Source organism: Convolutriloba macropyga, chromosome 2 (genome assembly GCF_964194025.1).
Source record: "Convolutriloba macropyga chromosome 2, txConMacr16.3, whole genome shotgun sequence".
Taxonomy (NCBI): domain Eukaryota; kingdom Metazoa; phylum Xenacoelomorpha; order Acoela; family Convolutidae; genus Convolutriloba; species Convolutriloba macropyga.
The window spans coordinates 45,038,220-45,050,461 of record NC_134469.1 but is presented as its reverse complement, the minus strand read 5'-3'; the positions used below and the strand labels follow the sequence as shown (position 1 = coordinate 45,050,461).

At 38.1% G+C, this 12,242-nt stretch overlaps 1 protein-coding gene across 2 annotated transcripts in view; it reads left to right on the top strand.

Annotated features, from left to right (window-relative positions):
* Positions 1-12,242, top strand: part of LOC142335307 (4-galactosyl-N-acetylglucosaminide 3-alpha-L-fucosyltransferase 9-like) — a 39,589-nt gene that overhangs the window by 4,695 nt on the left and 22,652 nt on the right. The window contains exon 2 of one of the 2 annotated variants that reach the window (XM_075383752.1): positions 7,328-7,678. The exons of the other annotated variant lie outside the window; for it this stretch is intronic. Within the exon in view, the coding sequence (XP_075239867.1) occupies positions 7,497-7,678 (182 nt within the window). The 5' untranslated portion in view covers positions 7,328-7,496. The remainder of the gene's footprint in view (positions 1-7,327; positions 7,679-12,242) is intronic. 2 annotated transcript variants of the gene reach the window in all.

Here is a 12,242-nt window from a genome sequence, read left to right as displayed (position 1 = left end):
GAGGACCAGATTTGGTTTGCCTGATACGGTGCCCTGCAATATCTGAATTTGTGCGAATACTGCTAAATTCACTTGAATCGGCATACCAAAATTGGTATCTCGTCCTCCATTTGAGCCCAATCTGTTGTGATAAAAGATTCCATTTCGTTATTCAAGAAAACGTGGCGCTGATGATTTGCTGAACTTGTAACAGTTTGCATTTGGGTTTCACTTCATCCATGATAATCACGTACTAATCATAGTTAATAATATAAATACTGAAAAAAATAAACAAATCAATTTGGCTTCAACTTAATGTAGCGTCTGTTATGGTATTTGCTTATGGTGCTAATAATAGCATGTTATGGTATTCTTACATCACTGCTTGGCTTGAAATTAAAATGAATTTTTTTAAGTAGTTAAGCGTAGCCTCTACATCGCCGGTCCTGTTTTCCGTTGCAAAAACGTCTCTTCCTGGTAGCACAGGAGCAAGTTTTTCTACTGGTCTCTTGTAGACTCCGTCGTTTACGCAAACTATCGCTGATCGAATCACACCGTCGGACCCATTGATTGTCTCCGTGACGTGATCCAAGTTTTAATATCTTCAATTTTTGCAGTCATTGATCAAACAAACGATATCATTTTCCTGCATGAGATTTTACAAGCGTACATATGTTGGACGATAAATTGACAATTGACAAACAGTTCTGCACCTGGTAGGTAAGTTAAGCAAAAGAATTTAGTTGCAGGAAGTGATTGGAGCCATTGCATCTAAGAAATTACCGTCTGAACTGACTGGAGTCAACAGTCTCGCGTTCAACGTTTGGTCAACATATCGTTTTTGGAAGAACATCTTCAGTGAATGATCTGTTCCCCATCACTGCATAGTTTGCTCTCTTGCAACTACTGAACAACCAATTCCCGTACTCTAAAGTATGATGCTGCGGGTGGGTTGAAATTCCACCTAATTCCTTGATGAATTAGGTGCCTTTCGGTTCCTTCTTTTTTCCATGACAAAGCGTACTCTGAAAACTTTCGTTCACCTCCAAAAAAGTTTAACTCGTTGTCAGTTTGCCCCTTCATGCAAAATTGCATTGAGACAACTATCTGTGTACAACTTGTATACCACTCCCATACGCACTGCTCTCATAGTGAGTCATGTGAACAGACAACATCGTTGCTTTTGTTTCTCTTCCCAATCTTAACAGTAAAAAAAATCCAACCATTTAACTGTTCTTGAAGAATCTGACCTCTTTTCGGGTAAATTGGCCATTACTGGTGTTATTGTTCGAGCTCTGCTTTTTCTGCTGGTAACCCACATGTTCTAGGTTGATCGAAAGGCATTTCGTATGCCTAGGATCCACATCCTCTGCTGAACCATGTTTCTTACATGATGTCCAATTGGCTTTGTCCCTTCAGTATTTGTCAGGAATTTATTCTTTGTCAGCCAACAAGGGTCACAAATGATGAGAATTTTAAGATTTGCTTCGGGTTGTTGGTGGACTTCATAACTTCTGGGACTCAAGTGGACACTTCACCGTTGTTGCTTTATCATTTCTTCAGTTCAAATCCATATTGTGAGAGAGAGTAGGTTTCAGTTGATTGAACACTTCAATTATTTCTTCAGGGGGGTTTTGCTAGTTTGACGAAATTTTCTATGTAGAAGTTGTTTTGTATTGCCTTTACTGCGCCTGAGAGTACAACTTGCGGAAGTTGGAAAACTTTTAGCTCCAAACACATGACACTGATGTTCAAATATTTGAACAATTCGTTTGTTCTTTGACGCCATAGAAACCTCAAAAAACTCTTATACTGTTCGCAAATTTGCACTTGTAGAAAAATCAGTTTATTTTTCGCTGTCAGGGCTATTGGTCTTTCGAAAAATCTGATTATACTTGCAACCAAACTTTGTTGCAGATAAGGTCCTGCTAGTATTTTTTAGGCATAGTTCTTTTAATTTTGATTCAGCATTACGGACACGTATACTTTTGCCAGAATTGATTGGGTTTTGCGTTCAAAGTTGTGGCGAATAGCATTCGTTTCCAATGGTGCTTTTCATTTCGGACCCGTCCAACATATTTACGAATCCTTTTTCTAAACCTTTATCGATTGACTGTTGATCAGATTTGGGTCGTTTTGGAGTCTTCGCTCCAGTGAGTAAAGCTAGCAAACAGCTGAGCCGTATTTGGTTGGTCACGTTCGGAGCCGTTGAACACTTTGATTACATTCAGAAAGTACAAACAAATTACAAAAATGTTTTCAGATCAGATGAATTGTTAGGCTTCATTTGACTTGCTTTGCGGAGACAATGCATTTGTGCATCGGTGATCACATCAGGCGTTTCAGAATTTTTTTCTCCGAAATGCTCCAAGCAGCACCGTAGAACTGTCCAGAGTATCCCGTTCCAGAGATAACTTTCTTTGCCTTGCCTGTCAGTAGAGTCCTTAGATAGCTCATCTTATCTGAGTCTGGTATTTTTTTGAACCACTGTAGCAATGAACATAATAGACCGCTCTGGCCATTCGAGTGGCAGTTGTTCAACATCAGTTTTAATAGGTTACTGCTGCCTGAACAACCACTGTTTTACTGTAAACCAGCTCTGGGGGAAACGTCTTGGTCTTCAATGCTTGGTGAAGGATCGCGTGATTTTCGTGATCGTGAGAGTGACTATGCCTGTTAACATCGTGAGTTGTTTCGAAGCAAGTTGTTGGTTGACCTGCTGTTAGAAGGTTGTTGTTTCTACCGGCCTAATCCGAGACAATTTTCTTTATCATTTTCCTTTTGGGGAGTGATTTGTCTCCAGCACTCGTTCGTTGGGAAGGAACATCATCAATTTCTAATGTTGTACTCTTTACTTGGCGCTCTAGCTCAAAGTCCTTTTCCACTAGTTGATGTTTTGTTTTGAGTTCTTCCATGTGCATTTCTAGCCCTATAGTTTCCCCTTTCAGACCGTGCCTGTCTTATTTTTGCACAAGTTCGTTAGTTCTTGAACGCCATGGAAATTTCAAGCAACTCTTATACTGTTCAGGCACTTGCACTTGTAGAAAAATTGGTTTAATATTAGCTGTCAAGGCTATTGTTCTTTTAAAAATCTGATTATATTTCCAATCAAACCTTGTAGCAGATAAGGTCCTGTTAGTAGTTTTGTATTAGGCATACGTGTGTTTATTTCGATGCAGCATTACAGACAGGTATCTTTTTGTCAGTAGTGTTTGGATTTTGCCTTCAAAAGTGTGGCAAATACCAATCGTTTCCGATGGTGCCTTACATTTCGGTCCCCTCCAATATTTTTACGACTCCTATTTCTAAACCTGTATCCATTGACTGTTGATCAGATTTGGGTTGATTCGGAGTCTTCGCTCCAGTGAGTAAATCTGACAAACAGCTGAGCCGCAGTTGATTGATAGGTTTGGCTCCGGTTAACTCAATAGCGTTCCCACATTGTACCGGTCGCTTGTAAACTTTGTCGTATTCTCTGGCATCTTTTCTTCCTGCAGTTCTTTCTTTGAGTAACTAACGACGCTTGATGTGAAGGGGCAAGTTTTTATAACCAACCAATTGTGAATAAACCTAGTCAATTTCACTTTTTCTATTAAGGCAAAATTACAAAAACTTTTTTTAAAAAGCTTCTTTCGCCCGTCGTAGGCCAACTGATTACCCATCCTAGCTCTGTTCGAACAACTAAGGATTCATTTTGTGATCCAGTGATCCCATGTGCGTTGTAGCTTGTAAGCATCCTGACAAAGGATGATGCCAACTTCCATCACGTTAAAATTTCTGTTGGCTAGACGACTCAAATGAATGGAGCTTTGCTTTAGCTTGTAATAGTCGTATTTGTGTTTCTCAAAAAGTTAACGGATGTGCAAATGCTTTGATCGCATGCGCCTTTGAATGTAGTCTTTTTTGCTTTCAGAGGAACCTTTCCGTTCTTCGAATCCTTCGTTCCTTGTATACCTCATCTATGGTGAGCGTAGCATTGGTTCCCTGGAATCCTAACTTCTCCTGCACACTTTGATTGAGGAGTTAAGCCATTGATCCGCTACCGACAAAAGCATATGCATTCAGCTACTTTCAATCACTCAGTAATGATACTGGAACTACATGAAAAAGTATTTTAACTTCGTTACATTGGTTGATTGTTGCTGCGCTTAAGTTGACTGCTCGCTTGCCCTCATCCAGTTGATTTTCTGAATAAAGCAATCAATTGCGCTGCTATGTATTTCATTTTATGCCTTACCTTTTGACTTTAGAGTTTTTTTTGCATGTGCTTGGCTTACAGATCCATGACAAAAGCGTTGCCTCCTCACTGCTGCGTACCGATCTTTCACACTCATATTTCTGCAAAATGGAGAATTTCAAATTTTTCTAATCTAGCGGACAGTGATTACCTTGCTTTTGCTTTGTTTCTTTCACGTTCGAACTAGCACTGAAGTTTGATTTTTTTCCAGAACCGCTTGTCCCAATCTGTGTTGGGTCATCTTTTTTATTCTCCTTTGAGAGCTGCAAACCGTTCATGCATGACAACCAATCTAGACAGCCATTTTTCAAACATAATCCGGCCAGTCTTCATCTTTATCGTAAATCCACCACTCTTCTTTGAGAAATTGAGGTCGATTGTCTACTGATATACAGAATGTCAAGCTTGATAGCAGGTTACTAACTTGTCTGGTTTTTCTTTCTGATCCCCTGTAGCAATGAAAATAGTAGAATACTCAGGCCATTCGGGGGCGGGGGTTTCTGGCCATTCTCTCGGAGTTGTTCAACCTCAACATTAATAGGTGACTGCTACTAGAGTAATCACTGTTGTATCGTAAACAATATCTAGGAAAATAATCTCGATCTTGGATGCTTGATGAACGATCGCTTGAACTTCAATAATGTGAGAAGTTTCTATGCTTGTTTACTCCAGGAGTTGCAACAAAGCGAATTGTTGACTGACCTGTCGTCAATTCTACCGGCCTAATCCGAGATAATTCTTTTTTTTGAATTTCGTGTGGAGTGTGATTTTTCTCCACCACTGGTTTATTGAGGACGAACATCATCACTTTCTAATGCTGTTCTTTTTAGTTTGCGTTGCAGCTCACGCTCGTTTTCCACTAGTTGTTGATTTATTTCGGTTTTTTTAATGTGCATTTCCAGCTCCCGTGTTCTACTTTCAGACCGTGCCTGTTCTAAATACAACTTGGTTTTGAATCCAATATCGAATTTCTTCATCCGTTTTCAGAGCCTTTGCTTCGATGAAGATGTTTCCGAGACATTTTCCGAACCTTGCACGCTTGCTATTTCTCCATTTTGTACTGTTTGAGCAACTGGGTTGTCCCTTGGATAAATTTTCATACTCTCGGTTTCGTTCACTGTTCGAATCGGGCTTCTTTGCCCTCCATTCATTGTTGTTTGCCTGTCTTTGCTTAAATATGAAAGCCAATGGTATTCCAAATTTGCTTTGCACTTCCTTGCTTTTTTCAGATGTTCTTCAGCGATTTTGTTGGGTAAAGTGCAATGTTCTTTATGTTGAACAGAAATTGAACAGAAGTGGAACAGTCTGTTGATAGAGGACCTTTAGTTTGTTGGGTTGATTTGAATCTTCGATTATTTTTTAGCCAAGCCTTTGTTTAGTGTTACTTTTTTCTACTAAAGCCTGAAGCTTCTTGTTTTTGGGATGTGTCCTGGCAAATACTCTGAGGGTACTGCGGACAATCTGTTCAGTAAGCTTGAAATGCATGGTTTCTGTTCTCTGTTGCTATGATTATTTCGTTTAAGCAGGATTTGCACTTCAATTTCTCTATTGAATAGCACTTTTCTTTTCGCCTTATTGGTTTTGCGATCAGGATTTTTTTGATTTTTGCTGGTTTATACTTTTGGCATTCTATTTATCATATGCGACAGTAGTCTGTGTTCCACTGTCCGGTTGGTGGATCAATGGCAGCAGCTGCTGTCCTATCAACGACAAAGAGAACCACCACCCAGTTCGTTTCAGCGGTTTTAAATCTGTCTTGATATTATGTATTCGCAGTTAAGATTTGTCAAATGCTTTATCCACTATACTGTAAACAATTGCTGCATTACTTGTTGCTTAATTAGTCTCAATATTTAATCACTCAGCTTTGCTTTTTACCAAACATCTTTCGCTCAGAGTGCAAAATATTTCAAATTGAAAATATCGCAGTGAGTTTTCGTTAATAACCCAATTGATATTTCGAAATTGCAAAAAGCTATATGTTCAACTCTAGTAATTGTCCTAGCTAATGGTAAGGTCAAAACAAATTTTTCTCCGACGTGGAAATGGTTTTGGGGTGCTTTTCGAGATAACCATTGTTGAAAAATTTAAAACAATATTTGCACCTTGTGCTTTCATACACTCAATTTCTCGGTAACGCAATCAGTGAAACTAGGCTAGGCTTCGGTAAAGCCAGTAAGAAAACTGATTTTCATGCCTTGCAGAAAGTTTGTCTCACTTAGGAATTTTGTCCTGAGGAAGAAAAATTGAGAATATCCAAATTAGTTCTCTTTTCTCAAGTCAAAGCTAAGATAAACTGTACAATCACTAAGATGATCTACAAATACAAGCAAAATTACAAAATATTATAACAAAATTTGCGAATTCAACTGTTAGCAACCAATTAATTTTGGTAGTTTTAAAGCTCTTTATACTAATATACATGTTAATTCTGAACTGTTGATTGGATAGAGATAACAATAGCGTAAATTGCCCTGAGTACACTGAATTAGGGGTTCCGGATACCTTAAATACGGCGCCTCGCACTCTCTGAAATGTGCGACAATTGCAAATTCCACTGAAATTCGCATAACAATTTCGGTATCTTTTGTCCTTCTTTTGAGGTCAATTTGCCGTGAAAATAGATTCGATTTCGTAATTCAAGAATGAGGGGCGTTGATCATTTGCTCACATTGAGTTAGTTTGAGTTTGGGTTTCGCAGCATGTATGATAATCACGCTATAATAATAAATATTATTATGAATGTTGAACAAAGAAAAACAAGTCAATTTGGCTTCGATAGAATGTATCATTAAGTTTCGCTTGTCATGCTTTTCTAACTTCACTGCTTAGTTTGACCTTAAATTGATTTGTTTATCAGTTAAGCGTAGCCTCAACATACATTTAACTTCTATCTTAAGTTGGATTTTTTGATCGGTTAGTCTTTATTAGAATCACTTTTATCAATTCTTCTGTTTTGCTTATTGTTTTATTTGTTGCATTTTTGGTTTAAGTTTTTTAAATGTACTCAAAGCAACTTCAATAAACAATCTAAAATTTACTTGCGTTGATCCGAGTTTTCCAATATAAGATGCATCATATTTAATTACGAGCACGAGGCACGTGCAATAGGACTTAAGCTAGATTCCACTTTTACTATCAAGCGTCCTTATATTCCTACTATCAAGCGTCCTCAAGCGAGCGTCCTTAATAATTCAGGATTCAAAAGCGCTGCTGCTTATTGCTTTTCTATTTGACCAATTGTGAGGTTGTTTACCGTGTGACCAACTTAACTATCACAATGCTGCAAAAAGCTACCACGTTGAAACCTGTGAACATACTTATGTTACTTCTCTTATGTCTTTTTTTGTTTACTGCGTCCTTCAGTCCCCTCAGATTAAAAAGTTGTCAAAATTTATTCAAGTATAAACATATCGAGGGAGAATCAAAAATGGACACGGAGTATGTAGATTCAACTAACAGGTTTGTATTGGTATACTTTATAAAGTAAATTGATCTGTTTATTTGGTATCTGATCATTAATTACCAAAAAAAGTTCAAGAATTTGATTAAAAAATGGAAAAATTTCATAAAAATTAATAGTAAAAGCATCGTAACCACTTGCAGTCATCAATTTTTTCTGGCAGGTATTAATGAAATGTCAAACATAAGTGATGTTTTTGCGTTTCTGACAAAATCTCATTAGATTTCGAAAAGTTGTCATATTATACAAAGAACAAAAAGCTTATTAATTGTATGAAAATCTTGAATTTGTGAATTTGCATTATGTCGCAAAAGTGCAATTTGATAATTTTGTGCCTGTTTTGGCCAATCGAGGACAACAGTGATATTTTATCATAAATTTGCTTGTAACATCTTTGTTAATTACAATGAAAAAGCTACTCATTTGAAAAATGCGACGGAAAAAATATAGCTTTCTTCACTTGTGGTTGCGAATTCCGTAGCAACTGCTGTGATATGGGTAGTTTTTAAATTGCGGAGAAAGAATTTCAATAATTAATCAGGTTTTATTTCATTTCGGCCGATTTAATGCTGCTGATTATTTCGCGAGTAACCACTCAACAGCAACGGTCTTGACAATCAAGTGTAATGAGGGGAATGGTGTGAAAAACAGTGACGAAATGCTAATGTCAACGTTTGCTCGATATTGCGTAGTGTGTTCATTGTGACGGGTGTTTTCCAACCAGAGGCAGAATTGAATTAAAATTGCTCAATGACCCAAATGTCCACCCGCATATAACTTTAATCGTAAAACATGGTAGTTAAAAAGGGGGTGACTAATTTGAGTTAAAGCTGATGAAATAGTCTTTCGTAGGCTTCAATGAATTTCATAGGTTTCGACTTGACACTCTGAATATCAAATCAACAGGAAAAAAGCGCACATTACAGCACAAAAACTTTTGATATACGTTTGCAGGTTTTTTCTAGCTCCTAAGACCCGCTTTAGTCTAAGTCGATCAAAAAACCAATATTTACTTTGCTAATCATTGATTTTAGTGGCTGTGGCGTTTCTCAGAAAAACATAATGGAAACTTAGAGCCGAAAAACTAACTGACCGTTTTCATATCATTTGGGTAGGTCATATACATCTAGTGATATGGATTCGTAATTTCATTAACATCGTGACATCTTCGCGTCAGAAAAAAATATATTAGTAGAACCGGAAAGATCTTAACCAGCCCAAGAACTAGCTAGGAGTTGTGCAAGAAGAATGAGAGTGCAAAGCTCACGGAATTGTACTCCATCGGTCGATTCAAGAAGTAGGTTAGTAGCTGTTACGGTTGTTTGTTTCGAATATCCAAACTAAGTTACCGGTGATGATGTTGCTCGTCTCCATTTTATTCTACAGTTCACAAAAGTTATAAAATCTTTGAGCCAGCACGATGAAATTGAATCGGCATCCAGATGCTTGCGATCGTAATGCCTACGACAATCGAATTTGTCAACGACAACCGATGACCCAATTCCGGTTGTCCGGTGGCTATTCGTCATTGCAACTCAAGTGGTTGGGTTGGCGATTACCGGCTTTGGTGGACATGTGCCAAACGCGTATTTGGCAAAATGTGGCATCCAGAAAAATCATATAAAGGGCGCCGCGTACTGATTATGGTGTGTAGTAATCTCCTGAAACTACAAACCAATCTTTTCAAATGCTACCTTGTTGTGGTGTATAGGGGACTGAAATTCCACTTAACATTTTGGTGGGCAAATTATGGGGCGATGTTAACAACAATACGCTTTTCAATGCTCCACGAAGCAGCTTTTGCTCCGATGAAAACTATTGTTTGTTTGATCAAATCCTGGCCAGCGCAGATCTTCGGGAGACAAATCGCCCTATTCCCACTGCACTGGAACTAGAGACTTTTGAAGAATTGGGTTCAACACTGACAGAACGAGTATTCAAAAATGTGAAGAGAAATGCACACCTCTTCTCTGTTCTCACGCCAAAGCTATTATAAATAAGCCAATCTATTAGGCAGCGCTGTTTTTGTATGAATGTGTGAAGACTGATACACAAACTGATGCTATGAAAACTCAACCAAAGTTGAGTGAACGGTTGCCAAAGAGAACTTGCTGTACATGACACAGAGTGAAATGATGGGATCTAACGCGGAACGCAGTTCAAGATTGCCCTCGCCCCTGTTGTTTTGACCGCATAATAGAATGCTCTAATGAATAGATTATACGAAAGTAACAATTTTTGATATTTTGATTTTGGACGAACGCAATTGGATATTTCGTTTTACTTTTGTTTTCAAATAATTGCTTAATTGGATGAGAGGAACGTATTAGACCATTGGATCAATAAAGCCACCAAAAGGGTACAATGCAGGCAGTTCACTTGAGTTGCTTGATGTCCAGGACATCTTTGCTTCAAAATCCGAAGACTCTCCATCAAAAAGACAGGAGAGATGACATTTGTCGGCTTCATCAAGTTCAACAATGTCGTCCATTATTATGCTTCTGTGGATGATAAAATCATTCTTGATCAAATATGCTGTGACACCAAAATTTTTGGTGAGAACTGAGTTTACGAACAAGATTCTTTGTATTTTTTGTAGCCTAATGTAATTTGAGCCATATCTGTCTGTGGAAGCTGTTAAATATGAATAGGTAAGATCATCATTTTTGTTATAGCGGCAGTCTTGACGTTATCGACCACCTAAGTACTTGGGAGGAGAAACGGACCTTTCCCGTTTACTCCCCTTGAACGTTATGCAACCCCAAAAACATGGCACATGCCAATACATAGTAAAATGTTATTTAAAAAAGGCAAGAACGTCTGTGGGTTCAAATGGCAAGCAGAAAACATGTACACACTGAATCTCAAACCGAAAAGACCGAGAAAAAGCATTTGTTCAAATTTTAACAATTTAGACGCCCTCACCAAAAATTTAGCCTGCAAATTTTTAGTGGACACCTTTTCCCGTTTCAAGCTTGGCATAAGGAGAAGGGCTTTAGGTTGCAAATTTGAGATAGTTGTTTCCCTCATTGCTGGAACATGGAACTTTTCCTTGACGAATACCCGGCTTTCTTCATAGATGAAATCACATGAGCCCTATGAACAGCCACAGCACTAAATGCGTTTTCAGAGCTGTCTTAAAAGAAAGGAAATTCAAGACGTTTTAACATTGCTGAAAAATAGCCGCTTGTTATAGTGTAATGAAGCGTTCCACAGCATCTGAGAACCTCAAAGCAGAGAATCTATCAACTGTGTCTTTCGATTTTTTTCATCCTAGCTTTGTCCATTGACACTTCAAATATCTTTCAAATTTGAACGAGCTTCTAAAATGAATTTTGGGCAATTCCACTGAATCGAAGCTTTTGTACATATAGAAACAGTCCAATGAACGGTTTTTTCATATCTGGCTGTTTTTCAGTACTACTATTGGTAGTGCCTTGTTCATGGGAAAGTTGATGGCTCCAAAAACTATGCTTATGATGACCTATCATAAAATTTTATTTGAGGATCTATCCCCACAGGAAAACGGAGAGTTCTGTGTTTACAGGTTAACACTTCGAAATGGAGGAAAATCCCTTCAATTTCTCGCAATCCAATGAATGGATGTTATCTGAACGCTAAAGGTAAAGTCAGGGCAGTTAAGTAATGACTTCCTCTAGAACGCATCGTGGAATTTTTCTGTCCCATTGAGTAACCTGTGGACTATGCCTGATTTACTGTGGGTTAACAACACGGTGGTGTTGAAAGCGGCACTCAGGCTCTGATCAACATCCCGCCTTACGCCGTTCCAACGTAATCTTTTTCCAATTCCCTTTATTGGTATTCCTATATTTTTCTGTTATGCTTTGGTCTTTGGTAAACAATTTTCCTAGTGGTTTTTAATAATACAATGAGGAAAAAAATTATTGGGTAATTTGAAGTGGTCTTGGCCCATATTGCGCATACTCTATGCGTTAACATACCCTATTCAATTGAGCAATGTGGTGTTCTCAACAGTGTTGCGGAAACGATTATCTACTGCTTAGTGCGCCCGAAGGCATCTAATTGTTTCCACTTACCACTATATTGTGTCAAAATCTCAATTGAATGGTCGGTTCAGAAACATTTTCCAAAATGTCGAGCCTTAAAAAGTAGACGACGGTAGAAGGTTATTTAGAACCCAACCTATGACAAGCATTTTTGGTTGGTTTTGATTTGGATTGCTTGTACACATCCTATATAAACTTGCTCACAGGTGTGAAGTTTCATTGGCAAAAGGTGCAGGATTTAAATTTGCTAAATGAAGCTAAATTGCTTTTATTGTTTTATTATTGATGATGCCTAAATCCAAATTCAAGTTATCTTTCACGAAAGTCTCTCTTCGACTGACTTGAATTCCATGTTGACCGTTGTTGCAGCAGTCAATTCAATCATCCTAGTATTCATAACTTCCCCGATGTCCACTCTTCACCGTTAATTTCAATACCGTACTGTTTAGACCAAGTCAATTTGCAGGGTCATTCGACACCCAAGATTTATTACCAAAGTTTCACACAGTAAAAAAAAGGCGTGGTACTTTTTCCT